We start from the raw sequence: 23,186 nt of genomic DNA on the forward strand, positions 1-23,186 counted from the left end.
GATCTCGTTATACGTCCCCTTTTCCTAAGCAGCACAATGCCAAGGCAGCGGGCCGGGACGTGTATAGCTTGCATCAAAATGCTGCAGCTACACAGCAGGTCAAGCAGCTTCAGTGGAGAGAGAAACACAGTTAACGTTTCTGATCAAGCATTGATTCAGTTTTTCTTCCCACAGACACAGCCTGACCGGTTGAGTTATTTACAGCATCTTCTGTTAATGTTTTAGATTTGTTGCATTTGAGCTTCTTTTTCCACTAACTTGCTTCAATTTTTAATTCACAACTTCTGAATCATTCTGTTTAAGAAATTTCACTTTCACTAGACAATCTCCTCCAATCTAAGACTAGAGGAACCTGCTTGGTCAGTTAAAAATAAACGTGAATTCAAATATAGATCTGATATAAATTGCTTTTCAGAAACACACGTTAACATGGTTTACAAAAGAACTTCAGCTAAAAAACAGGCCGCATGTGGCTGTACAGAACAGAAGTCGGCCCTTCACCCCACAATGGCCATGTCGAAGGTAGACACAAAATGCTGGAGTAACTCAGCGGGACAGGCAGCAACTCTGGAGAGAAGGAACGGGTGACGTTTTGAGTCGAGACCCTTCTTCAGACAAAGTCGATCTACACGAATCCCATCTTCACGCATTAGGTCCATATCCTTAGAGTCATAGAGTGATATAGTGTGCCCAACTTGCCCACCCCGGCCAAAATGTCCACAGCTACACTAGTTCCACCTGCCTGCGTTTGGTCCATATCCCTCCAAACTTGTCCTATCCATGTGCCTGTCCAACCTGTACCATATAGGTCCATATCCTCTAAGCCTTGTTTATTCAAGTTCTTGTCTAAAAGCCACTAAAATCCAGAGGTGGGTACAAATGTAGTGATTGTACCTGCCTCTGCCACCCCATCTAGCAGTGCACACTAAATTATTCTGTGTAAAGAAAATTTCAAATCTCTCTCTCCTTAACCTGACGGCCCCTTGTGTAGGCCTCGCTAGATATACATCACGGAAACAGCGAGTCCACACCAACATCTACCACCCATTCACACTAATTCTATGTCATCCCCCCCCCTTACATACCAGGAGCATTTACAGAGGCTGTTTACAGAGATACAGAAGTGTGAAGATAGACACAAAATGCTGGAGTAACTCAGTGGGACAGGTAGCATTGCTGGATTAAAGAAATGGGTGACGTTTCGGGTCGAGATCTAATACCTCCAGGTTCAGGGATAGTTTCTTTCCAGCTGTTATCAGGGGACTGAACCATTCCATTAACAACTAGACAGCAGTCCTCAGCTACTATTTACCTCATTGGAGACCCTTGAACTATCTTCAATTGGACCTTACTGGACTTTATTTTGTACTAAACGTTATTCCCTTTATCATGTATCTGTACACTGTGGATGGCTCGATTGTAATCATGCATTGTCTTTCCGCTGACTGGTTAGCACGCAACAAAAGCTTCTCACTGTACCTTGTTATATGTGACAATAAAGTTTATATTGAACATAAGTCTCTTCCCACCTCTCTTCATCTAATGGATACAATGAAGCACACATTATTAACTCTACATCAGACTATTCAGGTTATTATTTCGTGTACATCGGGAAGAACAAACACAGATTGTACTTGCAGTAACCTGCAACTTTCACTCTCCATCGCACTCCTCTTTTGGTCTTCAGACTCCTACATAGTCAACTGAACTCCAACCTTAGCTCAAGATGAGAGGGGATCTTCCACAGACATAATAAAATTATGAAAGGACTGGACAAGCTAGATGCAGGAAAAATGTTCCCAATGTTGGGGGAGTCCAGAACCAGGGGGCACAGTCGAAGAATAAAGGGGAGGCCATTTAAAACTGAGGTGAGAAAAAGCTTTTTCACCCAGTTGTGAATTTGTGGAATTATCTGCCACAGGAGGCAGTGGAGGCCAATACAATGGATGCATTTAAAAGAGAGTTAGATAGAGCTCTAGGGGCTAGTGGAATCAAGGGATATGGGGAGAAGGCAGGCACGGGTTACTGATTGTGGATGATCAGCCACGATCACAATGAATGGCGGTGCTAGCTCGAAGGGCCAAATGGCCTCCTCCTGCACCTATTTTCTATGTTTCTATGTTTCTAAGAACCTCATCTCTTCGGGACTTTACAACCAACTTCTGTGCACAACTCTGAAGTTAACAATATCCGGATAAACAAATTTCTGGTCTTTTTCTTTCAAATCTCCAGCATGTGCATAAAATCATAAAAGGATTAGATAAAATAATTGCACAGTCTTTTACCCAGAGTCGGGGAATCAAGAATCAGAGAACATAGGTAAAGATTTAATAGGAACTTGAGGGGGAACCTCAGCATCACCTCATCCTTTTTGTGTCTATCTTTCATAATAGATACATGTATTTCCAATGATATCCAAAACTCTTAAATCTAGTTAGGGTAGCGCAGTGGCACAATGGTATAGCTGCAGCCTCACAGTGCCAGAGACCCTGGTTCAAACCTGACTACGTGTGCTCTCTGTGCGGAGTTTGCACGATCTTCCTGTGACCGCCTTGGTTTTCTTTGGGCGCTCCGGTTTCCTCCCGTATTCCAAAGACGTTCGGATTCGTAGGTTAATTTGGCTTCTGTAAATTGCCCCGAGTGTGTAGGATGCGAAAGTGGGATCATATGGAACGATCGCTGGTCGGCGTGGACTCGGTGGGCCAAAGGGCCTGTTTCCACCTTGTATCGCTAAGCTAAACTAAACCAAACTGTAATTCGCTGGTCATGCACCACTGACCCAAGCTTCGAGAAAGAATATGTTACAGAGATTGTGATTGACACATTCACAACCCATAAAATTCACATTTCACGACTCTTTTTGCAGCACATCTGCGAAACCACTTTCCGCAGCTTCGATGCCAGAATTGGCTCAGTTTACTCTCACCTCTGAGTAAGAAGGTCGAAGGTTTAAGACCCACTCAGGGACACGAGCACCTAAGCCAGTCTGACACTTCCAATGCAAGGCATTAAACTGCCTGCCCTCTAAGCAGCACATGAAAGCTCCTGCTGCACAATATGGAACAGCTCAGGGAAGTTCTTCTCATGGTTACTTACTGCGGTGATGATCCATCGCACAGACCAGACTCCCCACCATTGACACAAAAAACTGGAGTCAGCGTCTCTGGAAAAAGGAATAGGTGACGTTTCCGGTCGAGACCCTCATTCAGGGGTTTTCAAAGTTAATGAACAAATACAGAAAATGCTGGAAAAACTGCTGGGTCAGGCAGCACCTTTGGAAAGAGAAATAGAAACCATTTTGTATCTCCAAACCTTCATCAGAACTCACCAGTTCCTGAGTTACAGGAGCACTTTATGTCCTTTTGTGTAAATCAGCATCTGCAGTTCCTTATTTCTACGTTGACAGCTCTGCTTTCTTCTGAAGAAGGGTCCCAACAAAACGTTATCTGTCCATTTCCCTCCACAGATGCTGCCAGGCCCACTGAGTTCCTCCAGCACTCTGTGTTTTGCCCAAAGGAATATATGTGCCGTCGTCTGTGAAGCGTCATTTGAAGGCACTGGACCTGTACTCGCTGGAGTTTAGAAGGATGAGGGGAGGACCTCATTAAAACTTACTGAATAGAATGGTTTAGTAAGAAAATAACTGCAGATGCGGGTACAAGAGACCCGAAACGTTACCCATTCCTTCTCTCCTGAGATGCTGCCTGACCTGCTGAGTTTCTCCAGCATTTTGTGAATAAATACCTTAGAATGGTTTAGTGGTGGCTGAGAAGAAGGTGACAACAAGGCATACATTCAGTAGAATAAATCAGTCCTAATGTTAATCTTCCCACTCTACCCCCGCCCAGCATCTCAGCAACATACAGACAACCCCCGCAATACAACAGATTAGAGACACAAACTCGCCCTTATGGAATTTGGAAATATCTCCCAAAAATTCTGACACCGAAAATTTGCTCTTACAAAATTCATTTGAGGAAAGTAAATAAACAAGCAACCTTTTTTCAACTCTGATTTCCCAGTGCAGATGCAGAGAGAGAAAAAATTGCAATACCATCTGTGTATTTACATGTTGTCAAATACATTTAATAAGAGTGAGGATCACGTGCGTTTTTATTTAAAGTCTCTTGTGTTTCATCTAATTTACCTTTAGATGCATCTACAGTATGGCCTCTTTGCCTGGGTCATGAGGTCACAAGTGATAAGAGTAGAATTAGGCCATTCAACCCATCATGTCTACTCCGCCATTCAATCATGGTTAATCTATCTCTCCCTCCCAACCCCATTCCCCTGCTTTCTCCCCATAACCTCTACCTAAGATAGATGGGTGTGTCATGTGCTAACCAATTCTGAGGCAAATAGATTTCTCCTGAGTCACCTATTGTTTAGTTTAGTTTAGTTTGGGGATACAGTGTGAAAACAGGCCCTTCGGCCCACCGAGTCAACGCCAGCCTGCGACCCCTGGCACACGAACGCTGTCCTACACACACATGGGACTACTTACATTTACACCAAGCCAATTAGCCTGCAAACATGTACATCTTTGGAGCGTGGGAGGAAACCAGAGATCCCAGACAAAACCCAAGCAGGTCACGGGAAGAACGTACAAACTCCACACAGACAAGCGCCCGTAGTCAGGATCAAAACTGGGTCTCTGGCGCTGTAAGGCAGCAACTCTACTGCTGCGCCACCGTGCCACCCATGGTCTCAAACATCTTGTGGTCTCATATATATCTATTTTTCTCCAACATTGCACCTTCCAAATGAAATCATCCCTTTACACAAATACCATTAGATCTTCCTCAGCTGCTCAAAGAATTAGTTTGGGCAGGCCTTGGTTCCTCGGAACGCAGGAGGAAGAGGGGTGATCTTATAGAAGTGTACAAGACCATGAGGGGGGTAGTGTAAATCCCCCTAGCCTTTTACCCAGACAAATCAAGAACCAGAGGACATAAGATTTATGGTGAGTGGGGAAAGATTTAACAGGAACCTGAAAAGCGACTTCTTCACACAATGGGTGGTGGGTATATGGAACGAGCTGCCAAAGGAGGTAGTTGAGGCAAGCACTATCACAACATTTAAAAGACATTTGGATAGGTACATGGATAGAAAAGGTTTAGAAGGCTTTGGGTAAATGCAAGTAGGTGGGGCTAGTGTAGATAGGGCATTTATTCACAAAATGCTGGAGTAACTCAGCAGGTCAGGCAGCATCTCAGGAGAGAAGGAATGGGTGACGTTTCGGGTGGATAGGGCATGTTGGTTGGCATGAGCTAGTTGGGCCGAAGGTCCTGTTTCCACGCTGTATGACTCTATGACGTTAAGTACAATGATTCACCCATCCATCGGTTTCAAACACAGGCTGAATTGGTAAACAGATGATGCAATAGAGAAAAAATCTGCAGATGTTGAATAACTGTACTTTTTTTTCTATTTGGAACATTATATCTCCAGTTTTTTTGTTGTTTTTTCATTTTGTCTGTACCAATAACAGTTCTCTTTTCCCATGCAACTGCAGGAGCTGCAACACCCTCTCTTTAACTCTTGCCTTCTCAGCATCCGGGTATCCAAATAGTCCTTTTTGGGATTAACAATTCACTTTGACTCGTTTCAATTTTGCATAATGCAGTCAGTGTTCACTATGTGGCCTCATACACATGGGTGAACACTTTGCAGACCACTTTGTCCAGGGTGACCATGAGATTCCAATGGTCAGCCATTTTAATTCTCCATCCAATTCCCACCGACTGATTGTAAGGCACAGCATGGAAACAGGCCCTTCAGCCCACCATGCCGACCATCAATCCCTCGTTCACACTAGTTCTATCTTGTCCCACCTTCGCATCCACTCCCTGCACACGAGAGGAAATTTAGAGGCTAATTAACCTAAAACCCCATACGACTTTGGGATTGCGATTCTGCCACCATATCCATGCCATCCAGCAAGAGCCTATCTAGTTTCCATCTCTGAACTTAAAATATGCCTGATTTTTCCACTTTTCCCAATTCATCGATCCGAGAGGTTTTTTTTGCTCTCTTTCTCCACAAATGGTGTTTGATCTGCTGAGTATTTCCAGCATTTTGAGGATTCCTCAGATGGTTTCATGGACAACTAGTCGGAGCAAAGTGGTCCAACAACCTTCCTCAGCAGCAATAGAGGCAACACAGTTTGGATAGCGAGGGGGATAAAATACCAGATCTGCGTATCACTTCCCATCCTTACTCTGGTGTTTATCTACATTTCCTCGTCTGGATGCTCAGGGAAACCCTCATTAAGAACATAAAGGAGGGATGGTTAGACCGAGAAGTCACAAACTCAGCAGCCTCTCAACCCGAAACGTCACCCATTCCTTCTCTCCAGAGATGCTGCCTGTCCCGCTGAGTTACTCCAGCTTTTTGTGTCTATCCGGTTTAAACCAGCATTGGCAGTTCCTTCCGACATAACACTGTTGAACCAATAATTCTTCAAATCTAAAATATCGTCCCAAACCACTGGAATGCACCTGGGTTTATCATATCATATCATATATATACAGCCGGAAACAGGCCTTTTCGGCCCTCCAAGTCCGTGCCGCCCAGTGATCCCCGTACATTAACACTATCCTACACCCACTAGGGACAATTTTTACATTTACCCAGCCAATTAACCTACATACCTGTACGTCTTTGGAGTGTGGGAGGAAACCGAAGATCTCGGAGAAAACCCACGCAGGTCACTGGGAGAACGTACAAACTCCTTACAGTGCAGCACCCGTAGTCAGGATCGAACCTGAGTCTCCGGCGCTGCATTCGCTGTAAAGCAGCAACTCTACCGCTGCGCTACCTGCCGTTTCATGGTATAGCCCTGCTAAAAATGGCAAAATCACCACTCAATTCATTCAAGCTATCTTAAAGTTCATCAGCCGTTCTACTATCCAACCCCTGAACAAACCTTTTTTTTCTTCTTTTTTTTTATTTTAAATTTTATTTAAATTTTAACAAACCTCTTGATTGCAAGCAAAACACAAAATGCTGGTGGAACTCTGTAGGTCAGGCAGCATCTGTGGTGCAAATGGAAAGGCAATGTTTCGGGTCAGAAGTTCTTTGTCCCGCCCCCTCCCCTGACATCGGTCTGAGGAAGGGTCTCGACCCGAAACGTCACCCATTCCTTCTCTCTAGAGATGCTGCCTGACCCGCTGAGTTACTCCAGCATTTTGTGTCCACCTTCGATTTAAACCAGCATCTGCAGTTCTTTCCCACACAACGTTTCGGGTCAGACCCAAACCAGCGTCTGTCCATCCCCTCCAAAGATGCTGCCTGACTCACGGACTTCCTCCAGCACTGCGTTTTGCTTAAGATTCCAGCATCTGCAGTCGTTGTGTCTCCCAACTGCAAGGATCTCCTGCCCATGACGAACTATCCAGAAGAAGTTCGTTCACCCCTCAGACATGTTCTGCTCTTCGCTCTTCTAGGGTTTCAACTTTTCAATTTTTCCAGTCAATGTTATTATGGTGCAGGAGGGTGCGATTCAGCCCCTTGAGTCCTTGCCGGTCGCTGCAGGGCAAACCCACTCTATCCTGTTCATTTAATTTAGTTCAGTTTAGTTTAGTGTTTAGAGATACAGCGCAGAAACAGGCCCTTCGGCCCACCGGGTCCGCGCTGACCAGCGATCCCCGCACATTAACACTATCCTACACCCACTAGGGACAATTTAAAAAAAAAATTACCAAGCCAATTAACCTACAAACCTGTATGTCTTCGGAGTGTGGCAGGGAAAACGAAGATCTCGGAGAAAACCCACGCAGATCACGAGAACGTACAAACTCCATCCAGACAGGATCGAACCCGGGTCTCCGACGCTGCATTTGCTGTAAGGCAGCAACTCTACCACTGCACCACCGTGACTGCCCTAAAAAGTTATTCCCCTAACCAAATTCCTTTCAAAATCACTGATTGTCCGTGCTGGGCAGTGAGCTCCACAGTCGGCCAACCTGGATCACAGATCATAGAGTCATACAGCACAGAAACTGGTCATTCGGCCCAACTCATCCATGCCGACCAAGTTGCCCAACCGAGCTAATCCTACTTGCCTGCAATCGGTCCATATCTCCCCAAAGGTATCCTATCTGTAAAAAAATGCAAATGTCCTTTCAGTTTCATAATTGTACCCACCTCTACTATTTTCTCTGGCAACTTGTTCCATACACATACCACTCTTGGTGTTAAAAAGCTTCCTCTCAGCTCCTTTTTAAATCTTCCCCTGCTCACCTTAAAAGTACCCACTTTTGATTTAGACACCCCTCCCCTCGGAGAAAGACTGTGACTATTCAACTTATATATACCCTCATGATTTTCTATACATCAATAAAAAGATTTATGCCTCGACTGAAGTTTTAGCAACTAAAAATATATAACTGCTAAATTTAAAAAAATCTTCAAAATCCAAACAGGTATAAAATAGGCATATAGATAAGGTGTACAGCAGGAACCCCCTTATCAAAGGTGAATAAACCTAGAGGGCATAGAATTTAGGATAAGGGCAAGAGTTTTACATGGGATCTGAGGATGACGTTTTTCCACTCGGAAAAGTGAAGAAGACTTTATCATGCCATGTCATGTGAGAGGAGCAGACTTAGGCAATTCGGCCCATCTACTCCGCCATTCAATCATGGCTGATCTATCGCTCTCTCTCCTAACACCATTCTCCTGCCTTCTCCCCATAACCCCTGACACCTGTACTAATCAAGAATCTATCTCTGGTTTAAAAATATCCATTAACGTGGCCTCTACAGCCTTCTGTGGCAAAGAATTCCACAGATTCACCACCCTCTGACTAAAGAATTTCCTCCTCATCTCTTTCCTAAAGGAACGTCCTTTAATTCTGAGACTATAACCTTTAGTCCTAGACTCTCCCACTAGTGGAAACATCCTCCCCACATCCACTCTATCCAAGTCTTTCACGATTCGCTTGCAATGGGAAGCGATTGCAAGAGGATATATGTAAGAAGGATCTGCAGATGCTGGTTAAACCGAAGATAGTCCGAAGAAGGGTCTCAACCCAAAACGTTACCCATTCCTTTTCTCCAGAGATGCTGCCTGTCCCGCTGAGTTACTCCAGCTTTTTGTGTCTATACAGGAGGATATAAATCCATTACAGATATGGGTGGAGAAATGGCAGTTTAAGTGTGATATGTTGCACTTTGAGGGTCAGATTTAAGAGGACGCAGTAAATGGCAGGATCCTTAACATCATTGATGTACAGAGGAATCTTGGGATCCAAAACCATAGTTTCCTGAAAGTAGCAACCCTAGTATTTGAAGTGGTAAAACAGGCATGTGATATGCTTGCCTTCATCAATTGAGGCATTGAGTATAAGAGTCAAGAAGTCATGTTGCAGCCTCATAGAACTTTAGTTAGGTCACAGTTTGAGTATTATGTACTGTTTTGGTCACCCCATTACAGGCAGGATGTGGAGGTTTTGGATAGGGTGCAAACGAGATTTAGCAGAATGCTGCCTGGATTAGAGAGTATTAACAATAAGGAGCGGTTGGACAAACTTGGAATGTTTTCCCCGGAACATCAGAGACTGAGGAGAGACCCAATAGAAGTTTATAAAATTGTGAGAGGCAGAGATTGGGTAGACAGTCAGAACCTTTTTCCCCAGTGTGGAAATGTCAAATATTAGAGGGCATAGCAAAAGGGTTGGATAGAGAAAGTTGAAAGGAGGTGTGCAGGGAAAGATTTTCCACAAAGACTGGCGGAAGCAGATACAATAGTGGCATTTTAAAAAGCTTTCAGATAGAAACATGAATATGCAGGGAATGGAGGGATATCGATCGCTTGCCGGCAGTGATTAATTTAGTCTGGCATTTGTTCAGCACAGGCATAGAGGTGGTGTGGAGTACTATTCTACAGTGAGTACCATGAATGCGCTACTCGAATTGAAGCAGAGTTGCTGGCAGCATTTTAACAAGTGTCCAGAAGTGATCTTGAATTGACAAGCAAATAAATTACAGGCCAAGTGCTGGGAGATAGGATTATTGTGGATGGTGCTCAATACTTGATGTGCTGGGCCAAATGGTCCATATCATATATCATATATCATATATATACAGCGCGGAAACAGGCCTTTTCGGCCCACCAAGTCCGCGCCGCTCAGCGATCCCCGCACATTAACACTATCCTACACCCACTAGGGACAATTTTTTACATTTACCCAGTCAATTAACCTACATATCTCTCTGCTGCATGACTGTATGGGTGCACAGTAGTGCAGCAAATGGAGCTGCTGGCTGCTCACTGCTCCAGCTAGGTAGACACAAAATGCTGGAGTAACTCAGCGGGACAGGCAGCATCTCATTGAAATGGGTGATGTTTCGGGTCGAGACCCTTCTTCAGTCTGAAACGGGCCCTTCAGCCCACCAAGTCCACATCGATCATTGATCACCGGTTCACACCAGTTCTATATTACCTCACTTTCTCATCCACTACCTGCACCCGAGGGGATATTTACAGAGGCCAATTAACCTACAAATCTTTGGGATGTGGGAGAAAACCAGAAGAGACCCATGTGGTCACAGGGAGAATGTGCAAACTCCACACAGGCAGCACCCGAGGTCCGGATCGAATGAGGGTCTCTGGCGCCGCGAGGCAGGGGCTCTACCTGTTGTGCCACCTACATGAACCAAAAATAAAAACACAGACGTGCAAGCCTCAAGTCCACCCAGCTTGCCGTAATATGTATGAATGCCCCTTAGCTACCAAAAATCTATTGACATACTAGGTTAATTCCCGGAATGGCGGGACTGTCGTATGTTGAAAGACTGGAGCGACTAGTCTTGTATACACTGGAATTTAGAAGGATGAGAGGAGATCTTATCGAAACATATAAGATTATTAAGGGGTTGGACACGTTAGAGGCAGGAAGCATGTTCCCAATGTTGGGGGTGTCCAGAACCAGGGGCCACAGTTTAAGAATAAGTGGTAGGCCATTTAGAACAGAGATGAGGAAAAGCCTTTTCAGTCAGAGAGTTGTGAATCTGTGGAACTCTCTGCCTCAGAAGGCAGTGGAGGCCAATTCTCTGAATGCATTCAAGAGAGAGCTAGATAGAGCTCTTAAGGATAGCAGAGTCAGGGGGTATGGGGAGAAGGCAGGAACGGGGTACTGATTGAGAATGATCAGCCATGATCACATTGAATGGTGGTACTGGCTCGAAGGGCCAAATGGCACCTATTGTCTATTATCTATTGACATACAATCTCAAGAGTGTCTAATGGTTGTGCATTTCCTCAGAAGGGGCTTTTACATCAATTTAGCAGTGGGCATCGTAGAATTACAGAGAAGACACTGGCAAATAAATAAACTGTTTCACACACACATATGGTCAAAACACACACGTATTCAAAAGGTAAAACTGCACAATTAATTGGAATTTCTGGTGAAATTACAGAAATCATTAGTCTCAAAATTATAATTATAAGCAGCAGGCTAAAATTGAAAGAAATAAGTGGTGATTATTGTTAATCATCTGGTTTTGCCTTTGCAATGGTTTATTTTAAAATGTAATTGAGCAAATGTTAAGGGGGAAGGGGGAAAAGGGGGAAGGGGGGAAAAGGGGGAAGGAGGAAGGGGGAAGGGGGAAGGGGGAAGGGGAAGGGGGAAGGGGGAGGGGGAGGGGGAAGGGGAAGGGGAAGGGGAAGGGGGAAGGGGAAGGGGGAAGGGGGAGGGGAAGGGGGAAGGGGAAGGGGGAAGGGGAAGGGGGAAGGGGGAAGGGGGAAGGGGAAGGGGGAAGGGGGAGGGGGAAGGGGAAAGGGGAAAGGGGAAGGGGAAAGGGGGAAGGGGGAAAGGGGAAAGGGGAAGGGGAAAGGGGAAAGGGGAAGGGGGAAGGGGGAAGGGGAAGGGGGAAGGGGGAAGGGGGAAGGGGAAGGGGAAAGGGGAAGGGGGAAGGGGAAAAGGGGAAGGGGAAGGGGGCGGGAACCTAGGCCGCAGAAGCCTCGGCCTCGCCTGAGGAGCGCGTCCGCCGAGGGGGCGCGGTGGCCGGGCCGGGGCGGGTCGGGCTCCCGGCCTGGAATTTGACAGGTAAGCGCAACTCCAGCAAGGAAATGTCCTGGAAAAAAAGGTGGGTTCTTGTTGGTAAAAAACAACCGTCGGTGAAGTGAAGTGAAGCGTGCGAGAGGCCTGGGCTATGTGTGTGTGTGTGTGTGTGTGTGGAGTTAACGGGCCCCCAGAGAGGGAGAGAGAGAGAGACCGAGGCCTCAAATTAAAACCCGGCGCCAAAACCATGAGGGAATTTTAAAAAATATATATAGAGATAAAATCTAAAATATAAACTCTGCCCCTCTCCCCAGGCAAGTTAGGAACAACCTCAACAAACTCCAAAGCCAAAATAAAATAAAATTCCTCCTAAAACAACCCAGCAAATGAAACCTCGGCCTCCCCTCAACAACCCCCCTTCAAACATAAAATCAATAAATATCTATCTTCTCTCTTTTCCCATTGAAAACAAACTCCTGCCCCAGGCCCAACCAAGCTGCTTGCTTTTTTAAATCCTGAATGTTTTACCCCAAGACCTCCTTAATTAACACATTTCATCCCCCTGCTACAAAGAAAAAGCAAATGATTAATTTTATATGAGTCAAAATCAACAACAACAACAACAACAACAGAAAAAAAAAATCATTAAAATGGTCATTTACAACATCTGATTGTGTTTTCCATTCATTAATGAATGAGGTTGCTCTCCTCCTGGAAGCTGACAAGTCTTCATGTTCCACATCCTCACACCCCCCCTCAACAACAAAAACAAACCCCCCCCCCCCCCCCCATCACATTCTATGTTAAATGAAAAATTAAACTCAAATTAAAAATTAATCCTGGTTAAATTAATGCATGATCTTAAGGTCCCCTGCAAAGAAAAATGGTTAAGACAATCTTAAAGCAATCCCCAACACCTCAATAGCAGATGCAATTTCTTCTTTTTTTTCCCCCATATTTAAATGCACAGATAAATCAATAATTATTGCAGCAAAAAAAAAAAAAGAGAGAGACAGATCTGATCTTACTTACAGTGTGATTCACTCCCCACATGAGGACACTGAGCAGGGGTTCACTGGCTCTGAACAGCTTCACCTTCTGAGCCACAAAGTGTTTCTTCTTGGTTTTGGTTTTGCTGGCACTGGCAGTACAGTTGGCTGCCATTTTTTGTATAAAAAAAAAAAAAAGAAATCCCCCCCCTCCCCACCCACCTTCCAAAAAAAAAAAATTTAAACACCAGAAGAAAATCTTAATATTCCCCTGGCTGCAATATCTCCCACTTGCTCCAGTTCTGCTTCTCAGCACTTGTGCTTTACAATTCGTCTGCCTGATGGTGCATTTCGGGGACAAGAAACAAATGTCATGGCAGCTCCTGTGAAGTGAGAACCAAAAGCCCTGTGAATGTCTCTTGTTTGTCTGTCTGTCTCTGTGCCTCTCTGCTTCTTTCTCCAAGCTCTAAGGCTACTCCCCCTTGCTGCTGCAAGAAGACTCTGCAACCCAAATGAACATCACCCTGTTCCACACTGCAGAAAACACTGCCATCTACCAGCATCAACAATTACTGTAGTCCTAATATTTACAAATTAATGGCGATAAATATTAATGTCAGTGCGTTCATCAACATCAATAAAAACGGTGTTGGTTTGTATCACTCATCAGCCTGAGATACTGGGTTCCAGTTCAATTTCATAGAAACATAGAACAAATAGAAACAAAGAAAAATAGGTGCAGGAGTAGGCCATTTGGCCCTTCGAGCCAGCATCACCATTCAATATGATCAAGGATGATCATCTAAAATCCGTGTGTAAAGAGGAACCGCAGATGCTGGTTTAAACCAGAGATAGGCACAAAATGCTGGAGTAATTCGGCGGGTCAGGTAGCATCTCTGGACAGAAGGAATGGGTGACGTTTCGGGTTGAGACCCTTCTCCCTGTCCTGTCCTGTCCTGATGCTGCCTGTCTTGCTGAGTTACTCCAGCTTTTTGTGCCTATCATCTAAAATCAGTACCCCATTCCTGCTTTTTCCCCCCATATCCCTTGATTCCTTTAGCCCTAAGAGCTAAATGTTTCCATTTGGAACATACATAGAACAGACGGCCATACAGCATAGGAACTGGCCCTTTGGCCCGCACTGTCCATGCCGATCAATTCATAAATGTGTACTGTCTCTCCAGTCGTATTGAGGGAGTACTACATTGTCAGAGGTTGTGTCATTTGCTTTCAAAGTCAGAATAAGAGATCCCATTGTGCGATTTTAAGAAGAGCAGGGGAATTATCCCCGATGCACTGACCAAAATATATCCCTCAATTTATGATTTCTCAAAGCTCCATTGTGGAGAAATACAGGAGAAATTATATTGGGATGTAAAGGATAACCAGAGAAATTGAACAGATATCTGTGTCTGTGTTCAAGGAAGAAGACAAATAAAACCTTCAGGAACTAGTGGAGAACCCATTCCTTCCTGCCAGAGAAGCTGCCTGTCCCGTTGAGTTACTCCAGCTTTTTGTGTCTCTATCTTCAGTGGAGGACAATAGGTGCACTATGAAAGAATAGCAACAGAAAAAAGAGTATGGTAAAAATGAGTAATAGAATAATTAAAGGGATCAAACGTGATAAATTCCCAGGGTCTGATTACAATTGTCCTTGGGTTTTGAAAGAAGTGGCTATGAAGATAGTTAATACACTAGTTGTTGTATTCCAAAATTCCATAGATTCTAGAACATTGATTAATTGATTGAATTGATTGAAAGATACAGCATGCCACAGGGCCTTTGGACCAGCCAGTCCATGCTGACTATTGATCACCTATTCACACCAGTTCAATGTTATTCCACTTTTCCATCCACTCCCTACACACTGGGGGCAATGTACAGAGATCAATTAACCAACAAACCCAAACATCTTTGGGATAGGGGAGAAAACCAGAGCAGAGGAATCTCACTAGGTCACAGGGAGAACATGCTTCTGCAAATTGTAAAAACAAATTGTCCCTAGTGCGTCAGACAGTGTTAGTGTATGGGGTGATCGCTGGTCGGCGCGGACTCGTAGGGTCGAAGGGCCTCTTTCCACGCTGTATCTCTAAGTAAAAAGTCTGGGAGATGATGGCCTGGAGTTTGTCTGTGGATTGAGGATGGGTTCATTGACAGGAAACGGAGCAGAAATCAACAAGTCCTTTTCTTTGGTTGGTAAGGCTGTGACCAGTGGGAGGGCAGTGATCAGTTTAGTTTAGTGTAATTTAGTTTGGTTTAGTTTACAGTGTGGAAACAGGCCTTTCGGCCCACTGAGTCCACGCCGTCCAGCGATCCCCGCACACTAACACTATCCTACACAACAAGGGACAGTTTACAATTATACCAAGCCAATTAACCTACAAACCTGTAAGTCTTTGGAGTACGGGAGGAAACCGGAGCTCCTGGAGAAAACCCACATGGGTCAAGGGGACAATATACAAACTCCATACAGACAGTCTATGGCGATGTAAGGTAGCAGTTCGACCACTGCACCACCCTGCTGCCCTTGCATCCGACCTGCGCATGGTCCACATTAACTATTGCGATATGAAGATCAAATGCAATATTTCCAGCTATTTTAATGATGCAAAGCTCGATAGTCATGTGAACCATGATAAGGACATGAGAGGATTCAGGGAAGATAGACACAAAATGCTGGAGTAGCTCAGCGGGACAGGCAGCATCTGTGGATAGAAGGAATGGGTGATGTTTCAGGTCGACACCCTTCTTCAGACTGGGATTCAGGGAGTTGTTATAGATTGGCCAAGCAAATAGACAAGGACATCACAGATGGAATACAATGGGCAAAAAGAAAGAAAGGCAGGCAGGAGATGGAGAGATGTTGCCGTTATATTAACTTTCAGTGAGCCATGTTTGAGGGGCCGTATGTCAGAGCATTGACAGCCCTCTAATGTACAGATTTCTGCTGATTTATAACCCTGTTCGTGAAGAAGGCTCTCCTTAGCACAGTCCTCTTTCATTGTGAGAAGCATGAAAGTGTGCAATAGTTCAACTCGCTGGGATCTGATGCGGAATTCTTTCTGTTAATCTTGGCAAGGATTGATGCAAACTGATTTAATCTGCGCTTGGATGAGTTTGTAAATCGCACGAATTGCTCAAAGATGTGCAAGGAGCAAACTCGCTGCCAAACAGGGTGAAGGCTGATTTGTAAACGTGACACAGTGTAACATAAGAAAGAATTCAACTCACGTGATCACGTCTTTATGATGAAGACGGACTCTTGATTTGACACGAAACACACATATACTTTCTGTCTTCTACTTTGGTAGTCCCATGGAAGGGAGAATTTTAGCTTGGGTTTGAGTTTAATTTACTCTCACGTGTACCGAGGTACAGTGCAAAACTTTTTGTTTCAGGCTGACCAGTCAGTGGAAAGACAAAACACAACTACAATCGAGCCGTCCACAATGTACCGATATATGATCAAGGGAATAACGTGGGTAACATTTAGTGCAAGATAAAGCCAGTAAAGTCCAAACAAAGATAGTCCGAAGGTTTCCAATGAGGTGGATAGTAGCTCAGGACTAGTCTCTAGTTGTTGCTACGATTGTTCTGCTTCCACTCCAGTTCAGTGGGATTTGAGGAAGGGAATATAAACTCCATGGACTCTGTCACAGTTAGGAAAGTTGATGCCTGACAGGACAGGTGGGGTTCGCTTGGGTAGCTTATGACCCTGCGGTTTGAACGTTGAATTCTCTAATTTTAGGCAACATACAAACACTCCACCTCCCCCATCTCCCACCTTCCTCCATTAAAAGTCGACTAACCATTTCCACGGTTCGCAAAGATGTATCCCTCTTGGGATCATACCATCCCTAGCCAACAATTGGCCTATCAGGGAACCACCCTGCCTGATGTCAGCTGTTGTCCTAGTCTTTCCTTGCTTCCAGTACCCACCCACCCACCCAATTAGTCTGAAGAAGGGTCCTGACGCGAAACGTCTCTTCTCCATGTTCTCCGTCTATACTGCGTTGAAAGGAACTACTGATGCTAGTTTACAGCAAGGATAGACACAAAATGCTGGAGTTACTCAGCAGGACGGGCAGCATCTCTGGAGAGCAGGAATGTGCGAAGTCTTGAAGTCTGAAGAAGGGTCTTGACCCGAAGTGTCGCCCATTCCTTCTCTCCACAGATGCTATCTGTAGGGTTGCCAACTTCCTCACTCCCAAATATGGGACAAGGCTACACCTCCCGGCTCGGGCGGCCGCCATTGGTGGAATGGGAGCACGTGGCCGCTGGCTGGGTGAGGTTACCTGGGGCGCGGGGCGGCGACGTCACCCTTTGTCCCTTATTTGGGAGTGAGGAAGTTGACAACCCTACTAATACGGGACTAGGGCGGCCCCATATGGGACAAACTAATTTAGCCCAAAATACGGGATGTCCCGGCTAATACGGGACAGTTGGAAACCCTAGCAGTCCGTCCCGCTGAGTTACTCCAGCACTTTGGCCATAAAGCCATGAGTGTATAGGGAGTGTGGAAGAGGATTGATCGCATTTTTGTGGGGCACTGGTGTTGAGAATAATCTCCACAATAAACCAGTAACCTCAGCACCACCCAAACCAGGTATACCTGATGGATGAGAAACAAGAAGTCTCTGCAATAGGTAATCCTCGCTGCAGCACTAAGACACGGTGGAGAATTTAGCACTGTTTTAGATTAGTTTAGTTTAGAGATATAGTGCGGAAACAGGCCCTTCGGTCCTCTACGTCCATACTGACCAGCGATCACCCCTACATTAGCACTATCCTGTCTATACACTGGGGACAAGTTACAATTTTTTAACAAAGCCGATTAACCTACAAACCTGTACGTCTATGGAGTGTGGGAGGAAACCGGAGCACCCAGAGAGAACACATGGGGTCATGGGGAGATCCTACAAACTCCAAACAGACAGCACCCGTAGTCAGGATCGAACCCGGGTCTCTGGCGCTGTAAGGCAGCAACTCTACCGCTGCGCCACCGTGCCGCCCACCTCTACTGTAAATCCCTGACCTCATCTCTCTCATGTGTAGGAAGGAACTGCAGATGCTGGTTTAAACCGAAGATAGACACAAAAAGATGGAGTAACTCAGCGGGACAGGCTGCGTCTCTGGAGAGAAGGAATGGGTGACATTTCGGGTCGAGGAGAAGGGTCTCGAACCGAAACATCACCCACTCCTTCTCTCCAGAGATTCTGCTCAACTCTCTCAAGTAACAATTACAGAGCATGCCAGGGTTAGTTAGTTAGTTAGTTAGTTAGTTAGTTAGTTAGTTAGTTAGTTAGTTAGTTAGTTAGTTAGTTAGTTAGTTGGTTAGTTAGTTAGTTAGTTAGTTAGTTAGTTAGTTAGTTAGTTAGTTAGTTAGGTTTATTATCACGTGTACCGGGGTGCAGTGAAAAGCTTTAAGGGGGTCTCATGGATACGTGCGTTCAGTTAACGCATTGCCTTGAGATACATGCATTCAGTTAACGATCCCTATCTCCTCCAGTGTCATTCCACCACCAGGTGCTGACTCAGCAGGGTGCTAAGCATTCCAACAGGTTGACAAACTGCTCACTGGGCCTGGGAAAGGCTGACAAAGAGGTGAAAAATCTGACTGCTTGTAAACAATGTCGTACTTGAATAAATATTGACACTATTTAATGTGTTGACTAATGCGCGTGACAGATTCCCATTGCCGAGAGACTTTGCCGAGGCTGTAGTTGCTGGAAACCTGCACAAAGAACAAACTGCAGGAGGAACTCAACGGGTCAGGCAGCATCTGTGGGAAGAAATAGATAGACAGCGTTTCAGTCCAGGATAGACACAAAATGCTGGAGTAACTCAATAGGTTCAGGCTACATCTCCAGAGAAAAAGGATGGCTGATGTTTCGGGCCAGGACTTTTCTTCAGACTTAGCCTGAAGAAAGATCCCAAGCCAAAACATCATCCATCATTTTTCTCCAGAGACGCTGCCTGACCCGCTGAGTTACTCCAGCACTTTGTGTCTATCTTTGGTATAAACCAGCATCTGCAGTTTCAGGTCAGGACCTTTCTTCTGAAGCTCCCAAGCCGAAAACTTGCTCCCAAGCAGACAAATTTCCATTGTCACTTGCAACTTTTCTTTACCTGGAGAACAGGTATGTCAAGGTAGCCGCCCATGGAAGATTTGTAATGCAAATTCCATTCCATTATCATCTAGTTCGCTGGAAACAGGAACTGTTAGTTAAACATTGACTTCCCTAACCAAGAGCACTCAAGGCACTGATGCCAAATAAAATTACTATTCACGAGTTATAGGAGTAGATTTAGGCCATTTGGCCCATCAAGTCCACTCCGCCATTCAATCATGGCCGATCTCTGCCACCTAATCCCTTTTTCCTGCTTTCTCCCCATAACCCTCGATACGCGTTCTAATTAAGAATTTGTAGGAAAGAACTGCAGATGCTGGTTTAAATCGAAGGTAGACACAAAATGCTGGAGTAATTCAGCGGGTCAGGCAGCATGCTGCCTGACCCGCTGAGTTACTCCAGCATTTTGTGTCTACCTTCTAATTAGGAATTTGTCTATCTCTGCCTTATAAATATCCACTGACTTGGCCTCCACAGCCCTCTGTGACAATGTTCCACAGATTAACTACCCTCTGACTAATGAAGTTCCTCCTCACCTCCTTTCTAGAAGAGCGCCCTTCTGAGGCTGTGACCTCTGGTCCTAGACTCTCCCACCAGTGGAAACATCCTTTCCACATCCACTCTATCTATTGACCTCCACTGCCTTCTGTGGCAGAGAATTCCACAGATTCACAACTCTGAATGAAAAAGTTTTTCCTCATCTCAGTCCTAAATGGCCTCCCCCTTATTCTTAAACTGTGACCCCTGGTTCTGGACTCCCCCAACATCAGGAACATTTTTCCTGCGTCTAGCCTTTCATTATTCTGTAAGTTTCAATGAGGCCCCTCCCCCCTCTCAACCTTCTAAACTAGGGGAAGTAGAGGAAGCAGATACAATAACAATATTTAAGAGGCATTTAGACAGGCACATGAACAGGCAAGGAATGGAGAGATTATGGACCTCGTGCAGGCAGATGTACCGTTTGAATTTGTATCGTAGAAACATAGAAAATAGGTGCGGGAGGAGGCCATTCGGCCCTTCAAGCCTGCACCGCCATTCATTGTGATCATGGCTGATCGTCCACAATCAGTAACCCGTGCCTGCCTTCGGATGTCAGGAGATTTCATATCATTAGTATAAGAAAATAACTGCAGAAGCTGGTACAAATCGAAGGTATTTATTTACAAAATGCTGGAGTAACTCAGCAGGTGAGGCAGCATCTCAGGAGAGAAGGAATGGGTGACGTTTTGGGTCAAGACCCATCTTCAGTGGTGTGTTTGACTTTTCTGTATAACAAAGTCTATCTGGATTTAGATTTTTTTTAGATTTAGAGATACAGCGCGGAAACAGGCCCTTCGGCCCACCGAGTCTGCGCCGCCCAGCGATCCCCGCACATTAACACTATCCTACACACACTAGGGACAATTTTTACATTTACCCAGTCAATTAACCTACATACCTGTACGTCTTTGGAGTGTGGGAGGAAACCGAAGATCTCGGAGAAAACCCACGCAGGTCACGGGGAGAACGTACAAACTCCGTACAGACGGCGCCTGTAGTCAGGATCGAACCTGAGTCTCTGGCGCTGCATTCGCTGTAAGGCAGCAACTCTACCGCAGCGCCACCGTGCCGCCCATGTGATCCTTACGGCGATGGCATGAATGTAAGACCCTATTTAGAATCTTCAGGTTTAATGGGGGATAAATCTTTGAGAAAGATTAGCCCAGAGAATACTGGGTGGGAGACAGGTCCCAATGGCCAAGTCTAAAATTAAAGTGCTGGAGGTATCAGCGGGTACCATGTACCTGAACATAAATGGATGGAGGTCACTTCAGGTCAAGACCCGTCAGACAGATGAAGTAGGGAAGGGGAAGCTGAAAGAGGCGGGGGAGCAGGACAAAGTTTGGCAAGTGATAGGTGGATACAGACCAGGGGTGATTAGTATTTGTCACTTACTCCACCCATCCGCCAGAGATGAAAAGAGACAAATGTTGTCAGATAAGCAGAAGAACATTGAAATGCAAAGCCCGAGGGAGGGATATGGGTGGAAGGGAAAGATGGAAATATGGTCATGGGATGGGAGATGAGCGTACGGAGGGGAAAGGGGCAGAGTGACAGGGGTGCTGGGGAAGTGTGCTCACCGGGGTGGGGGTGCAGGGAAAGAGGGCACAGACATTATGGGCTGAAGGGCCTGGTTCTTTTATGCACTTCAATGTTCCTTGTTCAATGTTCTTGCAGGGCATCCAGTAGCAGAATGGTAAAAATCAGTAGACACTAAATGCTGGAGTAACTCAGCGAGTCAGACAGCATCTCTGGAGAAAAGGAATGTGTGACGTTTCGGGTTGAGACCCTTCTTCTCACCGAGAGTCAGGGCGAGGGAGAAGAGACATAGACGGTGATAGAGAGAGAGATGTACAACAAATTAATGAAAGATATGCAGAAAAGTAACGATGATCAAGGAAGGCGGTCCATTGTTGGTTGTGGGCTAGATGTTAACGAGTTATGCTGACAAGGAAACTCACCAGGACGACAGTGAAACTAGTACTACGACAAGGGTGGGGGAGGGACGGGGAGAGAGAGAGAGGGGTGCAACATGATAACAATCAGAGATGTGCAATAAAGTGGAAGTGTGGAAAGGCAGAATTTGGGACTCATGATTCCTTAATGATGCAATAGACAATAGGCAATAGGTGCAGGAGTAGGCCACTCGGCCCTTCGAGCCAGCACCGCCATTCAATGTGATCATGGCTGATCATCCTCAATCAGTACCCCGTTCCTGCCTTCTCCCCAGACCCCCTGACTCCGCTATCCTTAAGAGCTCTATCTAGCTCTCTCTTGAATGCATTCAGAGAATTGGCCTCCACTGTCTTCTGAGGTAGAGAATTCCACAGATTCACAACTCTCTGACTGAAAAAGTTTTTCCTCATCTCTGTTCTAAATGGCCTACCCCTTATTCTTAAACTGTCGCCCCTTGTTCTGGACTCCCCCAACATTGGAAACATGTTTCCTGCCTCTAACGTGTCCAACCCCTTAATAATCTTATACGTTTCGATAAGATCCCCTCTCATCCTTCTAAATTCCAGTGTATACAAGCCTAGTCGCTCCAGTCTTTCCACATATGACAGTCCCGCCATTCCGGGAATTAACCTAGTAAACCTACTCTGCACACCCTCAATAGCAAGAATATCCTTCCTCAAATTTGGAGACCAAAACTGCAGTACAGGTGCAGTCTCACTAGGGCCCTGTACAACTGCAGTAGGACCTCTTTGCTCCTACACTCAACTCCTCTTGTTATGAAGGCCAACATTCCATTGGCTTTCTTCACTGCCTGCTGTACCTGCATGCTTCCTTTCAGTGACTGATGCACTAGGACACCCAGATCTCGTTGTACGTCCACTGTTCCTAACTTGACACCATTCCGATAATACTCTGCCTTCCTATTCTTACCACCAAAGTGGATAACCTCACACTTATAATAATAATAATAATAATAATAATATATTTATTTTATATAGCGCCTTATCACATGCTCAAAGCGCTTTACAAATACATTTAACATAGAGACAGACAAACTATCCTGACGGAAAAGCGGCGAATACTCAACGCCAGCGTCCTCTCACGTCAGGGTCCGGCAGCAGACATCAAAAAGCACAAGACACAGATACAATTTTTTACACAAAACAGCCATCACAGTGATTGCTCTAGGCATACCCTCACTGTGATGGAAGGCAAAGTCTTATCTCCTCCTCATAGATCTAATGAAAAAATAAACACCTGCTTCCAACAACAGATTATTAATACTGTGTTTCTTTCCAACAAACCTTGTGTTTCGGGAAGCACAGTGACACAGCTGCTGCCTCACAGCATCAGAGACCTGGGTTCGATCCTGACCTCGGGTGTTGCATGTGTGGAGTTTGCAAATTCTCCCCTGTAACCGCGTGGGTTTCCTCCCACATCCCAAAGATGTGCAGGTTTGTAGGTTAGTTGCCCCTGGTGTGTAGGGAGTGGATGTGAAAGTGGGATGACATGGAACCAGTGCGAATGGGCAATCATTGGTCGGTGGGATCGCGATGGGCT

At 45.3% G+C, this 23,186-nt stretch overlaps 1 protein-coding gene across 6 annotated transcripts in view; it reads right to left on the reverse strand.

Annotated features, from left to right (window-relative positions):
- Window positions 1-13,199, reverse strand: part of LOC144607605 (phosphatidylinositol 5-phosphate 4-kinase type-2 beta-like) — a 91,234-nt gene extending 78,035 nt beyond the window's left edge. For 2 of the 6 annotated variants that reach the window (XM_078424534.1, XM_078424532.1), the window contains exons 1-2: window positions 13,043-13,194; window positions 8,067-8,102 (exon numbers count right to left, since the gene is read on the reverse strand). In XM_078424534.1, the coding sequence (XP_078280660.1) occupies window positions 8,067-8,102; window positions 13,043-13,174 (168 nt within the window). In that variant the 5' untranslated portion in view covers window positions 13,175-13,194. Of the gene's footprint in view, window positions 1-8,066; window positions 8,103-13,038 lie in introns of all 6 variants that reach the window. The other 4 variants (XM_078424535.1, XM_078424533.1, XM_078424536.1 and 1 more) reach the window with 3 other exon arrangements.
- Between the last annotated feature and the right edge of the window lie 9,987 nt (window positions 13,200-23,186).

This window comes from Rhinoraja longicauda, chromosome 29 (genome assembly GCF_053455715.1).
Source record: "Rhinoraja longicauda isolate Sanriku21f chromosome 29, sRhiLon1.1, whole genome shotgun sequence".
Classification (NCBI taxonomy): domain Eukaryota; kingdom Metazoa; phylum Chordata; class Chondrichthyes; order Rajiformes; family Arhynchobatidae; genus Rhinoraja; species Rhinoraja longicauda.